At 45.8% G+C, this 20,256-nt stretch overlaps 1 protein-coding gene and 1 pseudogene across 2 annotated transcripts in view; both read left to right on the forward strand.

Annotated features, from left to right (window-relative positions):
* LOC306962383 (NACHT, LRR and PYD domains-containing protein 3-like) overlaps positions 1-20,256 on the forward strand; it is a gene marked incomplete at its 3' end in the record, with an annotated part of 158,941 nt that overhangs the window by 1,888 nt on the left and 136,797 nt on the right. The window contains exons 2-3 of the mRNA XM_079555503.1: positions 2,298-2,369; positions 2,440-2,514. Of these exons, the coding sequence (XP_079411629.1) occupies positions 2,320-2,369; positions 2,440-2,514 (125 nt within the window). The 5' untranslated portion in view covers positions 2,298-2,319. The remainder of the gene's footprint in view (positions 1-2,297; positions 2,370-2,439; positions 2,515-20,256) is intronic.
* On the forward strand, positions 7,904-19,363 carry LOC306962314 (NLR family CARD domain-containing protein 3-like; annotated as a pseudogene). The gene is made up of 7 exons (XR_013794274.1): positions 7,904-8,026; positions 9,346-11,101; positions 15,304-15,471; positions 15,537-15,696; positions 15,786-15,832; positions 18,481-19,082; positions 19,319-19,363. The product of XR_013794274.1 is annotated as an NLR family CARD domain-containing protein 3-like (transcript).

Raw genomic sequence — 20,256 nt, forward strand, 5'->3', positions numbered from 1 at the left:
TCCTCACTCACTCCACCCGGACTCTGACCTCTCCACACTCACTCCACCCGGACACTGACCTCTCCTCACTCACTCCACCCGGATTCTGACCTCACCACACTCACACCACCCGGACACTGACCTCTCCTCACTCACTCCACCCGGACACTGACCTCTCCTCACTCACTCACTCCACCCGGACACTGACCTCTCCTCACTCACACCACCTGGACACTGACCTCACCTCACTCACTCCACCCGGACACTGACCTCTCCTCACTCACTCCACCCGGACACTGACCTCTCCTCACTCACTCCACCCGGACACTGACCTGTCCTCACTCACTCCACCCGGACACTGACCTCTCCTCACTCACTCCACCCGGACACTGACCTCTCCTCACTCACTCCACCCGGACACTGACCTGTCTTCACTCACTCCACCCGGACACTGACCTCTCCTCACTCACTCCACCCGGACACTGACCTCTCATCACTCACTCCACCCGGACACTGACTTCTCCTCACTCACTCCACCCGGACACTGACCTCTCCTCACTCACACCACCCGGACACTGACCTCTCCTCACTCACTCCACCCGGACACTGACCTCTCCTCACTCACTCCACCCGGACACTGTCCTCTCCTCACTCACTCCACCCGGACACTGTCCTCTCCTCACTCACTCACTCCACCCGGACACTGACCTCTCCTCACTCACTCCACCCGGACACTGACCTCTCCTCACTCACTCCACCCAGACACTGACCTCTCCTCACTCACTCCACCCGGACACTGACCTCACCACACTCACTCCACCCGGACACTGACCTCACCACACTCACTCCACCCGGACACTGACCTCTCCTCACTCACTCCACCCGGACTCTGACCTCTCCTCACTCACTCCACCCGGACACTGACCTCTCCTCACTCACACCACCCGGACACTGACCTCTCCTCACTCACTCCACCCGGACACTGACCTCTCCTCACTCACTCCACCCGGACACTGTCCTCTCCTCACTCACTCCACCCGGACACTGTCCTCTCCTCACTCACTCACTCCACCCGGACACTGACCTCTCCTCACTCACTCCACCCAGACACTGACCTCTCCTCACTCACTCCACCCAGACACTGACCTCTCCTCACTCACTCCACCCGGACACTGACCTCTTAAGGCTCTTCTTAACGTTCTAAACGTGTGTTTTGAAAAGTTTTATTGATGGAATATGTAGAAAGATGCCAATACGTGTGATCAGAGAAGCAGAGTTCACTCTTCATTAAATCTCCTCTCCGCTCGAGCTGCGGCAGCATCAGCCCCTCCCTCTCAGCTCCTCCCTCTCTGCACCTCCCTCTCTACACCTCCCTCTCTGCACCTCCCTCTCTGCACCTCCCTCTCTGCACCTCCCTCTCTACACCTCCCTCTCTACACCTCCCTCTCTGCACCTCCCTCTCAGCCCCTCCCTCTCAGCTCCTCCCTCTCTGCACCTCCCTCTCTACACCTCCCTCTCTGCACCTCCCTCTCTGCACCTCCCTCTCTACACCTCCCTCTCTACACCTCCCTCTCTGCACCTCCCTCTCTGCACCTCCCTCTCTACACCTCGCCTTCGGTTAAACCCACTCATTATCGCCTCATGTTTAGGGAAATCTCATTCATAAGTCACTTTGCATTGCCTTTTATGGTCAAATGGAGGCGGGCAGAGGGCGTGGCGTGAGGTCCGCAGCTTCCTGCTCCAGCGTACCGGCGCATATGCAGGGTTTTATAGATCGGAAACAAACTTTGCGTACAGAATTTTGCGTTACTTTCCTACGCACTTTCAAAGTCAGAGTCTCACGCACAGTTTGATAAATGAGGCCCCAGAACTTTAGTCCAGATTTGAGAACAACAGCACAATTGTTAATAAAAAAGCATCAACACAATGAACTCAATCATTTTCAAATCAGGAGTGACAATATGTTTGAAAGAGGATGTTTGGATGGTAAAGGTGAGGCATGAAACTCTGTGAACTCCGTCTGTAAAGATATTTGAGCACGGTTGGTGAGGTCAAAGGGCGAGCTCCTCAAACAGTGGGAGGAGTTTTGGTGTTTGTGGGACGTGGAGGGACAGACCTGAGGAAGTTAAACAAACACACTTTAACATGAGGTCAGGTCAGCAGGAGACTATAGATGGACAGACTGACATCAGATCAACACATATACGACCACATCCTTCAAACCAGACACAGGAGACAAAGACTTCTGTTTATTTTAATGATATTTGTCCAAAAACTAAAGAGAATGTTTGTTTTTGTCCTAATTTGGTTCTGCAAAGCCCCGGTCTCTCCTGATCCAGGATGAGTCAAAGTAAGCAGCAGCGGCCTCCAGGGGGCAGCACTGATCCACCGTGAGTGTTTTTAGATAAAGAACTTTTCACTTTGTTTCTGTTTGATAATGTTTTTAAACCTGTTCTCCAGGTCTGTGTCCATGAAGAGCAACCGGTCAAAAGATCAACCTTTATACTTCAGGAAACGACTAAGAACAGGCTCACAGTAAGACTCTATCTATCTATCTATCTATCTATCTATCTATCTATCTATCTATCTATCTATCTATCTATCTATCTATCTATCTATCTATCTATCTATCTATCTATCTATCTATCTATCTATCTATCTATCTATCTATCTATCTATCTATCTATCTATCTATCTATCTATCTATCTATCTATCTATCTATCTATCTATCTTCATAATTATTATAATAATGCCATGTGTAACAATTGAACAGAATCATGATAAATATGATAAAAGAGTGATCCTTTGAGGACCCGTTAAGAGGCCGAACCAAGAGGCCGTTTGGACGGATACAAACCACATGTGTCTTTAAGGCTCTGGTCCACATTTGTTTGGACCTGTTTCCTCTGGACAATCATACACAGAGTTCCTGTTTGGTTCTGTGTGAAGCTGTGACTGTGCTGCTGTTTTCCAGGTCAGGAGGCAGTGGTCTGTCTTTGAAAAGTGATGGGTCAAAATCTGAACCTCCAAACTTTGAGGAGCCAGGACCAGACTCAGGGTAAGACCTTCAGTTTCTCTGTATTTAGAGACAAATGTATTAGTATGAACTGATCTCACCTGAAACACAGCAATAAAGAACATTACATAAATCAATGTGTTCTAATGCTGAAATACAGTGGGAGGAAAAAGTGAGTACACTGTTTGGAATTTCTCACATTTTTGCCTAAATTGCTCATAAAATGTGGTTTGATCTTCATTAAAATCACAAAAATGATTAAACAGTGTCTGCTTAAACTAACATCACCCAAACATTTACATTTGATCATGTTTTTTTTGGCCATGACATGTAAACATTCACAGGACAGGGAGGAATAAGTGAGTACACCCCCTGGCTCAGGATGATCTAAAAGCTACAAGTTAGTGCAGACGTTTAGAGTCAGGTTTGAGCCAACCTGAGGTCCAGTCACTGAGGTGTGGCTTAACGCCGACCTTATCACTGAAAACACTCACTAGTTAAGAATTGTCTCTTGTTGAGAAGCTTTGTGTGATGTGCACCATGCCTCGCTCAAAAGAGAATGATTGATTTGTATGAAGGTGGAAAACGTTTCAGAACCATCTCTAAAAGTCATAAATGTTCATAAATCCACAGTTAGAAAAATAAACTATAAATAGAGACAGTTCAGAACTGTTGTTTCCTTTTTCCTCACACTGTATGAAACAAATATTCACAGAGTTAATGAGAACCAGATGTTGTGGCGGGCGTAGTCCGTGGTACACGCGTGATCTTACAGATGGCGTAGGTTTACGTCGCGCTGCCTTGTTTGCTTTCTTAGAATCCACGTCAAATTTAAAACAAAAGCGAAATGACCTTGAAAAGTCTTTTTGAGCGTAGGTTACGCACGGGCTGACTTTGATACAGTAGATCAACACGCTCACCCCTAACACCAAAACTACAACAGTTTTCCATAAATAAACCACACATGCCTCAAGTTTTAAGGAGACGTTTCCATCAGCATCAGGGGCCGTTGTAATAAGCCTCATGTTTCCTTTGTACATTGTTGCTCCTTATCGACTACAGCTCAGAAAGTGCATTTCACAAACATTTTTTTTTTCCCAATTCAGCCGCTCCAAGAATCCTGCAGCTGTAGCTCAAATGTTCCAACACGCTACAGTTTTCTTGTAACTACTGCGTCACTCTGCAACTCCTCCGCAGCCGAAACGACAGTTTCCTGTACATTTCGTAACTTTGTGCATTCGAACAGTGTCTAACGCGAGGCTGTGCCTCTCTGTCCCGCCCGCTCAGCTTGGATCTGCAGCAGTGGAGGGACACTTTTATTTCTTTCATCTGTATTAAACAGTGTGCACTGCATATTAGTGATGCGCGGGTCAGGGTTTTTTTCAACCCACGGGTCCCGCATTTGGAGCCGGTTCTAACCCGACCTGGCCCGCCCCGCAACGTTGTGCTATTTTTACAACCCGCCCCGCCCCGCACCTGCACCCGCAACCATTAAATATTACGCTTTACAAATATGATCCGTATGAACAGCACCGGCGTGTCATCGCTCTCTCTCTCTCTCTCTCTCTCCGAAGAGCGCTGGGCAAGAGGGAGAGAGGAAGAGAGCAGAGGTCGGCCTAACGCAAAGTCACACACAGTCGCACATACGGTGGAAAATAGGAGACATGAGCTCCACAAAAGCGTTCTCTGGATCACAAGCTGCAAAACGCTGCTTGTTTTATGAAAATCCGACGTATATTTACGCCAAAAACCTGCTGTAAAGACGACGGAATAAGTTGTGAATTCAATGAATGCGCGTACGGAGGCATAGAGTGCCCGCGACCGCCCCAACCCGCCCCGCGATCAAAGGAGAATTTCACGACCCGACCCGAACCGCGGTCAGACCGCGGTGGAACCTGCAACCCGCGCATCATTACTGCATATGTTATTAAGCGTTTACAGGACAACCCCCCCTCACAAACCACCGCCTTCAGCAGTAGTGGTCTGGGGAAAGCATGGGGAGGGGGCGGCGCCACAACATCGCAATGCCAGTCAAATTTATTTATAAAGCACAGTTACAAAACAGTCATCACTGCCCCAAAGTGCTGCACAGGTGCAGAGTGCAAAGTACAAAAAAAAGAAAACCTGAATAAACAACAATAAGAAAACATGATAAGAAAAGTGCAAAAAAATAAACTGTAAAAAAATGAAAAAATGCTCTGCTCATCTTGTGTTAAAATCCTGTGCAAAGAGAAGCAATCAATCAATCAATCAATCAATCAAAGTTTATTTGTATAGCACCTTACAACAACACAAGGAAGACCAAAGTGCTTCATAGACAGATAAAACAATATTAAAAAATCAATCAATAAAACAAGTGCGATCTAAGTCTTAAAAGCTAGTTTGAAGAGATGTGTCTTCAATCTAGACTTAAAGAGGGACAGCTCTGTGAGAACACGCAGACTGAGGGGCAGCTGTTCCACAGTTTTGGCGCTACAACCCTGAAAGAACGATCGCCCCACTGTTTGTACCGGGACCTGGGCACGTCCAGAACCATTTGATTGGCAGACCGGAGAGCTCTGCTGGGGCGATGTTTAACAGAGTTTTGAAACTCTCAACTGAAGTAGCGTCTAATGTTTAGAGGGAGGGAGTTCCACAGTTTCTGCAACTGCAAAAGCTCCTTTACTTTTTAAACACTGTCCGAGGATCGCAGCGCTCTGACAGGGGCGTGCAAAGACAACAGTTCAGATAAATTATGTGGCGCCAGTCCATGGATGGATTTAAAAACAAGCTTTAACATTTTGAAGTCAATTCTAAAAGCAACTGGTAACCAGTGAAGGGAAGACAGGGCTGATGTGTTCATGGCGTTTGGTCCTGTGAGCAGGCGCGCAGCTGCGTTTTCATGTAATTATAATTATTCTTTTTATTTTTTGTTTGCATTTAGAACATAATACTTCCATTTAGAACCAAGTTTACAGTGCAGAGCTTTTTTTCCCGCAACCCTTGAACACCTCACCTCCGGTGACTGCTTTGCTTCACCGGACTAATATCACAAGTTATATTTAGTCTGGGGACCAATGCATTTTCTGGTAGAGAGGTGTGGTTTACGATCGTCCATAACCTTTTATTGGGCTGAATGTTTATCATATGTGTCTGCAGTCGCCACAGCCAATCGTATCATCGTATCAGATCACGTATGACGTTCCCGCTGTAAACTTTGGAGCTAAACTGTTTAGAACACGGCCTGAAGCTTGATCGAAAGATGGCGTCACGTCTGCTGCTTTCATGTTGGATCAAATAAACTTTAATGTTTTTTTACCCCTAAACAAACTACAAGCTTCCGTATATCGAATAGCTCGTCATCGTCTTGCCGTCCCTCCTCGTTCTGTGATTGGTCCCAAATCCATGCGAAGATTTGGACCGTGGTCCCCAGACTGTGAAGTTCAAAATGATTCGAGCGCACACAGCAGTCTGGTGTTAGCCAGGCTTGTAGATGTTGAATTATTAAACAAAATATCATTTCATGAGCAGGTTGGTCAGATGTTTGTCAGTTTAGGATTTTTTTCTAGACTTCTGTCACATTGCTAAACTCTGCCTGTGTTAGCCGCTAACTGTCGCGGCTTCTGCTGCTTCGAACATTTTGTCATTTCTGCAGGTGTTTGTGTTTGCATGTGTGGCAGTGTGCCTGCAGGCGGGCACTGCACCTTGTAGTTTGGACAGTGATGGCTGTGTGCGCCGGCCGTCACCTGATAAATAGTGCTTCCATTTTATTATTTGACCTCTGACCTCCTGTACGCCCAGTCTCCCATGTTGTGGTTGTTGCTCCTCGTCGCCCCATTTCAGGTAGTATCCATATTGTGGCTAAATTAGGGGGGGGTGAGGGAGGTGCAGCGACAGTTTATGATAAATATATTCTGTTTTATATGATCTGTTCTTCCTCCAGTGAAGTGACTGATCTTCAGCCTCGATGTCAGATGTTGAGTGTGACATAGTTTTAATATTTATCCCACAGAGATGAGCGCCTCGAGGGTCTCAGTGCGGAGTGTGACCTGGACGCTGTTTTCAGGGTCTGTACCAGAACCTCCTTCTCCTCAGGCCTCTGTCTGTCCTGACCTCATGTGTCTCAAACTCATCTGTCGCCTTTTACTGAACATTCAGACGATCACTGATGTACAGGCACAGTGTGACGTGATGGTTCTTTGCTCTATTTCTGTTACAGCGACTGGAGGAGGATGTTCTGACCTTTGTCAAAGAGGAACTGAGGAGGTTCCACAGGCTGCTGGCCACAGAGCATCCAGAGAGGAGCTCAGAGAGGAGATCAGAGAGGAGATCAGAGAGGAGATCAGAGAGGAGATCAGAGAGGAGATCAGAGAGGAGATCAGAGAGGAGATCAGAGAGGAGATCAGAGAGGAGCCCAGAGAGGAGAACAGAGAGGAGATCAGAGAGGAGATCAGAGAGGAGATCAGAGAGGAGCCCAGAGAGGAGCCCAGAGAGGAGATCAGAGAGGAGATCAGAGAGGAGATCAGAGAGGAGCCCAGAGAGGAGATCAGAGAGGAGATCAGAGAGGAGATCAGAGAGGAGCCCAGAGAGGAGCCCAGAGAGGAGATCAGAGAGGAGCTTGAATAGGAGCTCAAAGAGGAGCTCACTCTTTGAGCTCCTCTCTGATGTCCTCTCTTGGTTCCTCTCCTGGTTTACAGAGAGGAGCACAGAGAGGAGCAAAGAGAGGAGATCAGAGAGGAGCCCAGAGAGGAGCCCAGAGAGGAGCCCAGAGAGGAGATCAGAGAGGAGATCAGAGAGGAGATCAGAGAGGAGATCAGAGAGGAGCCCAGAGAGGAGCCCAGAGAGGAGATCAGAGAGGAGCCTAGAGAGGAGCTCAGAGAGGAGCTCAGAGAGGAGATCAGAGAGGAGCCCAGAGAGGAGCTCAGAGAGGAGCCCAGAGAGGAGCTCAGAGAGTGAGGAGGAGCGGAGCTGCAGAGAGGCTGTGCTGAACATCACCCTGGACTTCCTGAGGAGGATGAAGAAGGAGCATCTGGCCCAGCATCTGCAGAACTGTAAGAACTCTGTCTGAAGCTTTAAACAGATTTTACTCTCTGCGAGTATTGGAAATATGTTTTTAAATCAGGCTGAATTTTAGCTTCACTGTGCGTCTCTGTGAGTCGTGTCAGGGTGTTATGCAATTACCTTCTAACAACTAGGGTTACAAAATTCTAAAGTGTTCATAGTCGGACATTTTCAATGGGAATTAATGGGAATTCACAGAAATATGCCGGAATTGGAAAATGATGTTTGGCAAATGGTCATCAGGCCTAAATCGCTTCACAGCAAGGAAGCAGTAACCCATTCATACACCAATGTACGCAGACACTGGAGGCAAGGTGGGTGAAGTGTCTGGCCCAAGGACACAACGACAGTGGGCACCTTCAGCCTTCTGTTCACGACACAGAAGGTTGGAGGTACAGTACGACCCAGAAAATTTAGGCTGAAGTTAATCATTCATGGGAATAAACAGGAAATTAACACAACTGAAGGCTTCTTCAACATGGACAGATATAAACTGGAGCAAACAAATCTGACTGAATAGTCATACACTTAAACATCTGTCATAGACGATGGAAAGTCTCTCAGAAGCCATCACTGGCATAATCGACCTCAAGGGTTTGAAGAGAACAGTGTCTTAGGTGATGGGTAAAGCGTGAGCAGTGTTGCAGTCGCTGTATCGGACTGTTGTGGTGAAGAGGGAGCTGAGTCTGGACAAAGCTCTCGATTTACTGATCGATCTACGTTCCTACTCTCGCCTGTGGTCATGAGATCTTTTGGTAATGACCGAAAGGGCAAGGCTGCGGATACGTGCGGCCAAAGTGAGTTTCCTTCACAGGGGGGTGGGTGCGCCCTCAGAGATAGGGTGAGGAGCTCAGTCACCCGGGAGGAGCTCGGAGTAGAGCCGCTGCTCCTTCACACTGAAAGGAACAGCTGAGGTGGTTCATGCATCTGTTTCGGATGCTTCCTGGTCGCCTCCTTCAGGAGGTGTTCAGGGTTTGTCCTATTGGGAGGAGGCCCGTGGAAAGACCCAGGACTTACTGGAAGGATGATGTCTCTGTGGCCTGGTGTCGCCTCAGGATCCTCCAGAACAGCTGGAGGAAGTATCTGGGCATGTCTGCTCAGACTGTTACCTAGACCCGAATAAAGCAGATGAAAATGGAAGGCTGGATAATTTCCATTTGTTGCAGAAGTTCACCTCACACCAACACAGCAACTGTTTAAGTGTCTAAAGATCCAACATAACTGCAGTTCTCAGTATAACGCGTCGTTCAGTCACTGGTTCTCGTCACAGTCGATCTGCTGATCTTTGGTCTGATGTGTTTTCTTACAGGTCACATTTCTCTGGTTCAGAATAAACTGAAGAGTCGTCTGCAGCAGAAGTTCAGTCATCTGTTTGAAGGCGTGGCTAAAGCAGGAGACCACACCCCCCTGAAGCAGATCTACACAGAGCTGTACATCACAGAGGGCGGGGCCTCAGAGGTCAACCAGGAACACGAGGTCAGACACATGGAGACCGCCTCCAGACCAGCTGCTGATGAGACCAGCATCACCTGTGAAGACATGTTTAAACAACGACCCGAGTCTGAAGAGCCAATCAGGACGGTGCTGACGAAGGGCGTGGCTGGTGTGGGGAAAACAGTGCTGACTCAGAAGTTCAGTCTGGACTGGGCTGAAGGCAGAGCCCACCAGGACGTCCAGCTGCTGTTCCCCTTCACTTTCAGAAAGCTCAATGTTCTCCGAGGCTCAGAGTTCAGCCTGGTGGAGCTGATCCATCACTTCTTCAGTCAAACCAAAGATCTCAGCAGCTTTAAGTTCGTCCAGCTGCTCTTCATCTTGGACGGTCTGGACGAGTGCAGACTTCCTCTGGACTTCAGCCGGACCCGGGTCCTGACGGAGCCCACAGAGAGCGCCTCAGTGGAGGAGCTGCTGGTGAACCTCATCAGGGGGGACCTGCTTCCCTCCGCTCGCCTCTGGATAACCACACGCCCAGCGGCGGCCAATCAGATCCCTGCTGAGTGCGTCTCTATGGTGACAGAGGTGCGAGGGTTCACTGACCCACAGAAGGAGCAGTACTTCATGAAGAGGTTCACAGACGAGGCCACAGCCGTCATCTCCCACATCAAGAGCATCCGCAGCCTGTACATCATGTGCTACATCCCAGTCTTCTGCTGGATCCTCTCCACTGTTTTACAGAAGCTCCTGAAGCAAACAGAGAAACCAGAGCTGCCCAAGACTCTGACTGAGATGTATGTCCACTTCCTGGTGGTCCAGGCCAAAGTCAAGAACATCAAGTATCATGGTCGATCAGGAGCAGACCTTCCCTGGACTGAAGAGACTATAAAGATGGTGCGGTCTCTGGGAAAACTGGCCTTTGAGCAGCTGCTGAAAGGAAACCTGATCTTCTATAAGAGTGACCTGAGTGAGTGTGGGCTGGACGCTGCAGAGATCGCTCGTTACTCTGGAGTCTTCACAGAGGTCTTTAGAGAAGAACAAGGTCTGTACCAGGACAAGGTCTACTGCTTCATCCATCTGAGTGTGCAGGAGTTTCTGGCTGCGCTTCACGTCCATCAGACCTTCTACAGCTCTGGGGTCAACCTGCTGCCACCACCACACTCCTCTGAGAGCCCTGAGGCCTTCTACAGCTCTGCTGTGGACCTGGCCTTGAAAAGTCCAAACGGACACCTGGACCTGTTCCTGCGTTTCCTCCTGGGGCTGTCTCTGCCGACCAATCAGAGGCTGCTACCTGGTCTGCTGACTAAGACAGGAAGTGACCAGACCAATCAGGCGACAGTGAAGTACATCAAACAGAAGCTGAATGAAGAGGGTCTGTCTGCAGAGAGGAGCCTGAACCTGTTCCACTGTCTGAACGAACTGAACGACCACAGCCTGATGGAGGAGATACAGAAGTTCATGAAATCAGGACGTCTCTCTGACAGAGACATGTCTCCTGCTCTGTGGTCTGCTCTGTCCTTCCTCCTACTGTCCTCAGACTCAGCCCTGGAGCAGTTTGACCTCAGGAAATACTGTCCCACAGAGAGGGCTCTCCGGAACCTTCTGCCGGTCGTCAAAGCCTCCACCAAAGCCATGTGAGTCCAGACTGTGTTTAACACTTGTGTCATTGTCACCAAGTAGAAAATGGTCAACAACGCCACCTAGTGTTGATTTAAAAGAGGTTAAGAACAGGTTTAGAAGGTTCTTATTGAAAGACACTAGGTTTAACAAAATGTTTTTTGTTCAAATACCTTATGCGTTTCGACGGACTGGAATTACTTCCGTCAGAGACGTCTCAAACTTGCATGATGTGTCTCTTATCAGATGTTCTTCCCAGGCATCGATACAGACAGCATCGCGTCATAGAAGGGGGCGTGGCCTCACCGAGGGGGAAAACAGAATCTTTTGGGAAACACCATTTTCACTCTTTTTAGCCATTTTCTGGCGAAATATAAACTTACTCAGGACATGCAAATAAAGTCAAGTCTAAATCGGGTCCTGTGGATGTTATAGCTATAAGATAAGATAAGATAAGAAGAACTTTATTGTCTGTCCCCAAAGGCGACAGAAATTCGTCTTTGACAGGCTCAAAAAACATGCACACACACTTCCATAAAAACACAGGCACATTTAAAATCAACATAACAATAATGAACAGCAGGACTATGATTTGTGATCATTCAAAGTGGAGATTGCCCTTGGAACAAATGACTTTTTATAGATGTCTTTGTGGGCCAGTGGGACTTTAAAACGCCTGCCTGATGGGAGCAACGTGAAGGAGCTGTAGAGTGGATGGGAGGGGTCTTCAGTAATCTGGGTGGCCTTCCTCAGCACTGAGCGACTGTAAAGTTCAGGCAGAGGGGTTTGAGCTGTACCGGTGATTTTTGAGGCCTGAGTGATGATGCGGGAGAGTTTGGATTTGGATTTAACTGTCAAAAAGTTGAACCATGATGTGATGCTGAAGGTCATTATGGATTCTATGAGTGATTTATAGACCAGTGTTAGAATGTCTTTTTTTACATAAAATGACCTGAGTTTTCTGAGCAGATGGAGGCGCTGCTGTGCTTTTTTGAACACAGAATCTGCGTGGTGTTTAAAGGACAGGCCAACATCTATTTCAGTTCCCAGGTATTTGAAGGACTGCACCTGATCCACCGGCTGACCTTGTACGCAGAGTGGTTGGTTGAGGACAGGTGGAAGCTTTCCTCTGGGCCCACAGCACAGCTCTTTAGTTTTTGAGATGTTCAGCTCCAGTGAGCTTTCAGCGAACACCTGGACTAAGGTGCTCACCTCCTGCTGATACTGGGACAGAGCTTCAGCATCCACCACATGCGCGACCAGGGCCATGTCATCTGCGTACTTCAGCAGTGTCATCCCACTCCTGCTACAGCTGATGCCGTTGGTGTAGATGGAGAACAGGATGGGAGACAGGACACAGCCCTGCGGAAGTCCTGTTTTTAAAACTAGTGTGCTTGATTTAAAACCATTAAAAAACACATGTTGCGGTCTGTCCAATAGCAAAATGACAAATAACAAAATGACTAAAGAGTAAAGTAGTTCTTAGAGCCTTTATTAACACAAGAGGACAGCGTGATGACAGTCGTAGGAGACTCTGCCAGTTTGAGTCAGTCAACCTTACATTGCACAGAGGACAGTTTTATTGTCCTACAACAAAACATTTGAACCTGAAGGACACTGCACGGACATCCAGCACTAAATACTAATATGTAAGCTTACAACTGCAATTTCCTGATTATCAATGACCTTTGTCACTCAGGTTAGCAGAAGGCCAACTCAGGTCATCAAGAAGGTCACATACCTAATTCTATGACATTGTAAACCAGGCAGTTGCTCTCACACGTGCAGCTAAAAGAACAGTTTATACTATTTTAAAGATATATACATAAGAAAGTCTTCAGTCCATGTGGATGTTTATTCACAGCAGATTGTTCCGTAGAAGCGGAAAAAAACGGCAGTCATAGCTAGCATGAACGTTAGCGTGATGTTAACATGAAACATCATGTTAGCATTTTCCGTAATGCCCCACTGAGTAAAGCTGCGTACAGACCACACGCTTTTCAGGCGTCAAAAACGAGCCTAAAACCCGTAGTTATAGGTTTGTGCTTACCTGAAGTCAGACGCTTGTCACAAATGTCAGCGACGCTCTGGCCGCACATCAGCGTGTGTTCGTAGAGCTTACAACAGGCATCCTCGAGGCCCAAACACATTCCAGCTCAGATTCAGACAATGATATAAGTTTTCTCGTTTCTCGTCTTTTAATCCTGGTTGTTTAGATAAAGAAACACTGATGTGTGTCTTTGTAAAAGTCCCAGAGCTGCTGTAGCTCCGCTTCACAATGAAGCTAATCCTCGGTGAAAAGCTTCTTGACGCTCCGCACAGGAGGCGTGTGACTCGCTTGTTGACGCTCCCTGAGGCGCGTCCTCCATGTGTTTTCAATGTAAACCTGACGCTTGGCAGCGTTTGGTGTGGATGCACCTTAAGAACCATTAACCATTTGCCCCAGTCAGACTGTTTTTTTTGTCCTTACATTGTTGGCTTACAACAAACAGTATATTCTTATCCATAAATGCCACAAAGTCGTCCGTGTTTTGTTGAATGTTTAGTTTTATGAGGTAAATGTATCATTAGCATGTTTTGCTACGACACCTGGCGTATGGCTTCTGTATGACTTTAATCACTGCTACAAATGCGGCACAACAGCAGTGCCCAAGCACATACGACACACGTGATGAAAATAATGCATCAGCAAGAAGTAAGGTCAAACTAAAATAACAAAGATACAGCATCTGACTAACCTGAGGAGAGCAACTTCTCGTAGCGTCAGGTAAAGCTGCTCCACTTTAGTCCAAACTCCGTTTAGTTTGACAGAAAGAGTCGTCCATGACGTGGCAGAAGTAAAGCTTCATGATAGTTTCTGCTCCTCGTTTCCTGATGAGTCCATGAGCGATTTTAGAGACCGTGGAAATCATTTCACTCTCACTAACTTCACCAAGAAATCGGGATTGCATGACTTTCACCTGTGCAGCTTTTATTTTTGTTATGTAGTGGTTTAGATTTGAAAGATTTGGGCAACACTGACGAAAAATGAATTCAATTCATCAGACATTTTTTCACCTCTTCCCTCCATATTCTGTTGATTCATTCAGTATAATGTCTGACTACAATTCATTTTACTGCCCATAACCTCCCTTAGAACTTCCCACATTCCTTTGATATTACTTTTGTTTTCCATTAACGAGTTTGTATAATAATCTTTCATCACAGGAGTCAGATTATTTTCATTTTTTATGAAGCTTATTCTTCTTTTTACAACATTTTAATATACCTTTTGTTTTGCTATATCATTCAGTATTTTTGTTGGGTCATTTTTATTATAAAACCATAGATACTTTAAAAAAATGATTTATCAGCTTTATTCACATTATTTGTACTATAAACATTTTCCCAGTGTTCTTTCATAAGATCATCCCTAAATGTGTTCAGTCTTTCCTCAGTTCTTAACCCAATAACTTTACTGCACTTTTCTTTGTTTGTTTTTACTTCACAGAAGTGAGTTACAAATATTGGTAAATGATCAGTTGTATCATTTATCAAAAGAAGACTTTCACAGTGTTTTAAAGTAAATGAACAAAAATGTTGTCACTGAATGTGGCACAACTGGAGGTTATTGGGCTCGGCCTGGTCATGTTGGAGAAAGGCCTCTGCTATACATTAGATCTAGGAAATCTGAACTATGATTAGACACATTCAAGCAAATTATAGACAGTTTATTTTCATTCATTCCAACTAATAATTGCTCCAGCTTGTTATTAAATGCTGTAATGCTCGACCCTGGAGTTCTATATGTGCATGTGACGACAATATTCCTCTGTTTGTTCATTTGGATCTCAGCAGTGAAACATTCCATTAAATCTTCTGTTGCAGTCGTCATACACTCTATTGTTTTACATTTCAGCTCACTAACATAAAGAGCAACCCCCCCTCCTCTCTTCTTGATCCGATTCACATAAAACAATTCATAACCTTCAAAATGAAACTCCACACCTTCCTCATCCGTTAACCAAGTCTCAGACAGAGCTATAACAGCACATTTATGTTGTAATGTGTTCAAATAATCATGTATTTGAACACAGGCTTCTACAATTCACATGAAGAAGAGAAAATGAACCAGACGTTTTTATATTACTATTAAGTTCTGCGTCTGTGTAATATTTACAGATATTTGTTTTGCCTCTACATCGTGGCTCTGGTCTCTGATGGTCCTCTCTGTCCTCAGTCTGAGCCTCTGTGGTCTGTCCCAGAGCGTCTGTGCTCCTCTGGCCTCAGTCCTCAGCTCCTCCAGTCTGACTCACCTGGACCTCAGCAACAATGACCTCCAGGACTCAGGAGTGGAGCTGCTGTGTGAGGGACTGAAGAGCGCCCCCTGCAGACTGGAGACTCTCAGGTGAGACGCTCTCATGAAGGACTCTGTCTGTGTCCACATCAGAGGCTAATGCTGTGTGTCTTTAGTCTGTCTGGATGTTTGGTCACAGAGAGGGGCGGGGCTTCTCTGGCCACAGCTCTAAGCTCCGCCTCCTCCCATCTAAGAGAGTTAGACCTGAGCTACAACCATCCAGGAGCCTCCACCGACGGCTCTACAGGCCCCATACGGGCCCCTGCAGACACTGAGGTGAGGCCTGGTCCTGGTCCTGGTCCTGGTCCTGGTCCTAGTCCTGGTCCTGGTCCTGGTCGACAGTAAACTGGACTTGTGTGTTTCAGGCTGGATCCTGCTGGAGAACGGTGGATGGTTCCAGGTCTGAGGAAATGTGAGTCTGATTCATTCACAACATGAGAAACACTCACCTCCGAGTGTTCAGCCTCAGATACAAGTCTGTGGCCGGTTCTCAACACTCATGAACATATACATGGTTTCATTTGTATATTGTTTCATATACAAATGAAAACCATATACAAAAATGGTTTGTATATGGAACGAAGAAAAATGACCAAAAGAAATAATGCGACAAACACACTTTGTCACAATGACAAGGGAAAGAAAAATATTTAGTGGTATATGCAGTGATTACTTCAAGACCTTTGTGTCTGTTTATTTTTATGTTCAACTACATTTTTCAGAGACTTGAAACATTCATGCTAACTTGTTTCTAATAGAAGCACAAATCTTCCATTAGCGCTAACATGATTGTGAATGAGCTCCACAGTAAATCTGTAGCTTGGTTGTGGGGTTTGTCCTCCCGCTGCTGCTGGTTCCCTCTCAGCCTGTGGCAGCTTTATTCATGGTCATCAGTCACTACAACAATCCCACCATCAAAATGAAATGTGTGCACGATTAACACTGCAATCTTTGGACATGGGCCGACCAGGGAAGAGTTAAAAAGTGATTCCATTTGCTTCATGGAGTCATGTGAAAGTCATAATATCAAACTCAGACCTGTGCAATTTCTCACTAAACTGTTAACCCTTGTTCAATGAAGGTTCTTGAGTCGTCGTCTGGACTCTGTAGTTTAAGTGTCGAACGTTTCTCCTCTTCATCCAAAAGGCTTCGTCAGCGACACTAAAGTTTCAGCTCAGCCTGCAGCCCCTCCTCTTTGGTCTTGCCCTCTGCACTGGTGGGCACCTCTGTAGCCCTATGTCTGAGCCCTAGTTTGTGCTGGAGTGGATGGTTTGAGTCAAACATCAAATATCAAACCCAGGAATCAAACCCACTCACTGGCTCAGATATGTGGACGACACGTGGATCAAAAAACAATGAGACGGCACATCAGCAACAACAGAACAATAATCTACAGTGATCAGCTTTGAAGAGTTCAGGACACATCGATACTCTGGAGTGAGCAGGTGGTTAGAGACGCTCTGCTTCAGAGGTGTTTCCTCACAGGTGAGAGTAACGGTAGTTTCTGGGGAGGAGCCGGGCCTACCCCAACTCCTCCCTTTGGTCTTTATCTGGGCTGCGAGCTGAATGGAACCTTAGTTCGCTGACGAAGCCTTTTGGATGAAGAGGCGAAACGTTCGAGACTCCAACCACTGAGTACAGAAGACGACCTGAATACCTTCACTGAAGTATCTCTGGGTAAGTTGAAAGTCGGACTCACGTTAACTTCACGAGTGATTCCCCCAACTTCTCTCACAGTGACGGGGACAGAGACAGTGTCCGCTACAGATATGTGACTTTTTCCTGTATTACAGTGAGATTTAAAATGTGAAGTTTTATGTGAGAAAAGTCCAGGTTCTGCCATGGCTCCATTATATCCTAATGGGAAAATAACAGGATTTCATTCATCTGCCGACAACAGGAACAAGGTCCAAACTGAAAAAATACACGAAAAATGTCAAATCTGACTCTTGTTCTTCAAAATGAAATGCTGACATTATAAATATATGACTTTTATATGGAGACAGGAGAGCAAAGAAAAGTGCAAGTCCTGAATGTCTTTATAATGGAAGTCAATGGAGCCAAGAACATTTAGACAGAAAGAATCGTCACTACAGAAAAACTACAAATGCAGTTAAATCAATATTAGTCCAAACTTTGACACGTCCAAGGCTCTAAACACCATCAAAGCCCCAGCTCTACAATGTTTATTATTCAGAAAATATTCAACTTTATATGTTTTGACTTAGACATTTTGTAAAGTTTACAAAATAAAACTGGCATTTAAAGGTTAAAATCCATTAAATAATTATATGTTTGGTAGTTTTGGAAAGACATCGAGTAGTTCAAGGGATTTATGTAAAAACAGTAGAAACAAATGTGTCTGTGGTGATGTTCTGGCTGTTTTTAGGCGTGTGTCGGTGAAAGTCAGAAACTTTGACACAAGTTTAACGACAATGGAGCCTTTGAAAACCAGCGGAGCTTCAGGAACTTTGAGCCCAGACAGAGCTCGCCCGCTCAGCTACAACTCACTGCGTGGGCGGCGAAGTGGCCCGAGCGGCCGGATCCGACTTTCACTTGGGATTGAACTGACCATTGGCTTTACTTTACAAATGGACATTTCTCGCCTCAAATCGCCTTCAATGTGAATTTTAGAGGAACAATAAAACAGGCAACATTAAACTTGAACTTCAGACTGGGTAAAGGGGGCGGGGCCAGAACAACATCCGGGGATTGAACTGTTCTCAGTCTGATGTGAACTTTGACCTGGAACAGTTCTCGGGCCGGCTCTGATGACGTTTCACGAGTACTCGAGTACACGAGCACAAGAACCAGAAACGGCCTGTGTCTTCACCTTAGCACATGACTTTACTGCACTGATGTCCGCCCCAGGGCAGCTGTGGCTACATAGGTGACCATCAGTGCTTAGTCCCGGCAGCTGTGCTCTTGTTTATTCTTCTGGTTATGATGATTATTGTTCGACTGATTTTGTGCCTCATTTTGGCTTCAGATGGTTCATATCTAACGATGATGATGACATTTATATTCCACTTTAGTCATTATTGTGTTTGTGTTTCTCAGATTACTGTGAACTCACTCTGGACCCAAACACAGCTCACAGACGACTCGGACTGTCAGAGGACAAACGGACTGTGAGACAAGAGAACACACCTGAGCCTCCGGATCATGAGGACAGATTCACAGACTGGCCTCAGGTCCTGAGCTCCTCCGGCCTGAGGGGGCGCTGTTACTGGGAGGTGCAGTGGAGAGGAGAGGAGGTTGATATCTCAGTGAGTTACAGAGGAATCAGACGGAGAGGAGACGACAGTCAGTTTGGAGGAAATTATCAGTCCTGGACGATGAGGATCGGGGAGGGAAAGAATTATTTCTTACACAATGAGAAAGAACAGCCATATTTTCCCTCATTTATGACTTCGGTAAAAGCTGCAAATCCATTCTTTACATCCCCCTCCGGTCGAGTGGGTGTGTTCCTGGACTCTGAGGCTGGAGCTCTGTCCTTCTATAACGTCAGCTCTGATGGAAAACTGTCCCACCTCCACACCTTCATCAGCTCCTTCACTGAGCCTCTGTTCCCAGGGTTTGGACTGACAGGGTTTGGACTGACAGGGTTTGGACTGACAGGGTTTGGACTGACAGGGTTTGGGGCGTCCTCTGTGTCTCTGGTGAATGTGAAAACAGGAAGGACACGGCGCCCCCTGGAGGACTGACTCATTCTGCTTTGGTTTTATTATTAATGAATGATTTGAATGTCTCTCTCTGGCTGTGGGTTCATAAAGTCTGATCTTCTCCTGTATTTTCTTCCATATCTCAGAGTTTAAATGCAGAGTTAAATGCTGCTGCTCAATAGAATCGTACTGGATCATATTTGACGTGAACTGAAGCCGGTGCACTCTCAAAGATGAAGGATGTCGTCTACGGCATCATCAAAATGAGGATTATTTAGAGTCAAACATGTGGTGGATAAATGTTCCCCACGTGTGTGAAGAACTTTTCAAAAGTATCAAATCATTGATCTTTGCTGCTGATCACACATTGGGATGTTGTGGTTTTAGTTCCTCATGAGTTTGCTGTGAGTAAATACGACGCTGAGGAAATGACGGTAAAAGAGCCAAGGAAACCATGACTGATCAGGTCCAGAGTAACATTGATCAGTTTCAACTCTTTAGCCTGGATTGTTTTGGTGATTAAACATCATTTCTTTGCAGTATTATAGTCATGTCAACAGCTTTTGCATCTAAAGAGATAATATGTCAAATAAACATTAGGATGATTCTGTTCCAATGCTCCTAAAGGTGCTGTAAATGCTTCTAATTCCACCAAAACATACATTTATTACTTCTATTCTCTTATCGTCATCAACACTGTTGTTCCAATCACAACATTTTGGATCAATGTGTTTCTTTAGTTTCTCTGCCTGAACCAGGGTTTAAAAGTCTGTCAATGAATTTAGCCAAAATCAAGGCCTTAAATGTCATTAAAAAGCATGAATTGGACTCAAGCTGGCATTAAATCTAAATCTACTGGAAAACCATGACATTGCTCTACAATATATACCGTATAAGTTCATGAAAAAGACCAAAGTTATGTCTGAATCTAAAACAGTTTCCCCGGTTTTGTCCAAGTCTTTTTCTTTGATGAAATGTTTGTAAATGTTCATTGAAATCTGCACAGATTGTTTTCTGCCTTTGTGTCATTCAAATCTAGTATTTGGGCATTAAAAAGCCTGAAATGTGAGTTGCTTCTGCCTGAATAAACCCTGATGTTTGAAGAACACAAATGTGTGACAGACTCAATAAAGACGTGAACATAAAGTCACACGGCTCCTTTCTTTCATCT

This window comes from Gobius niger (genome assembly GCF_951799975.1).
Source record: "Gobius niger genome assembly, chromosome: 4".
In the NCBI taxonomy this organism is placed as follows: domain Eukaryota; kingdom Metazoa; phylum Chordata; class Actinopteri; order Gobiiformes; family Gobiidae; genus Gobius; species Gobius niger.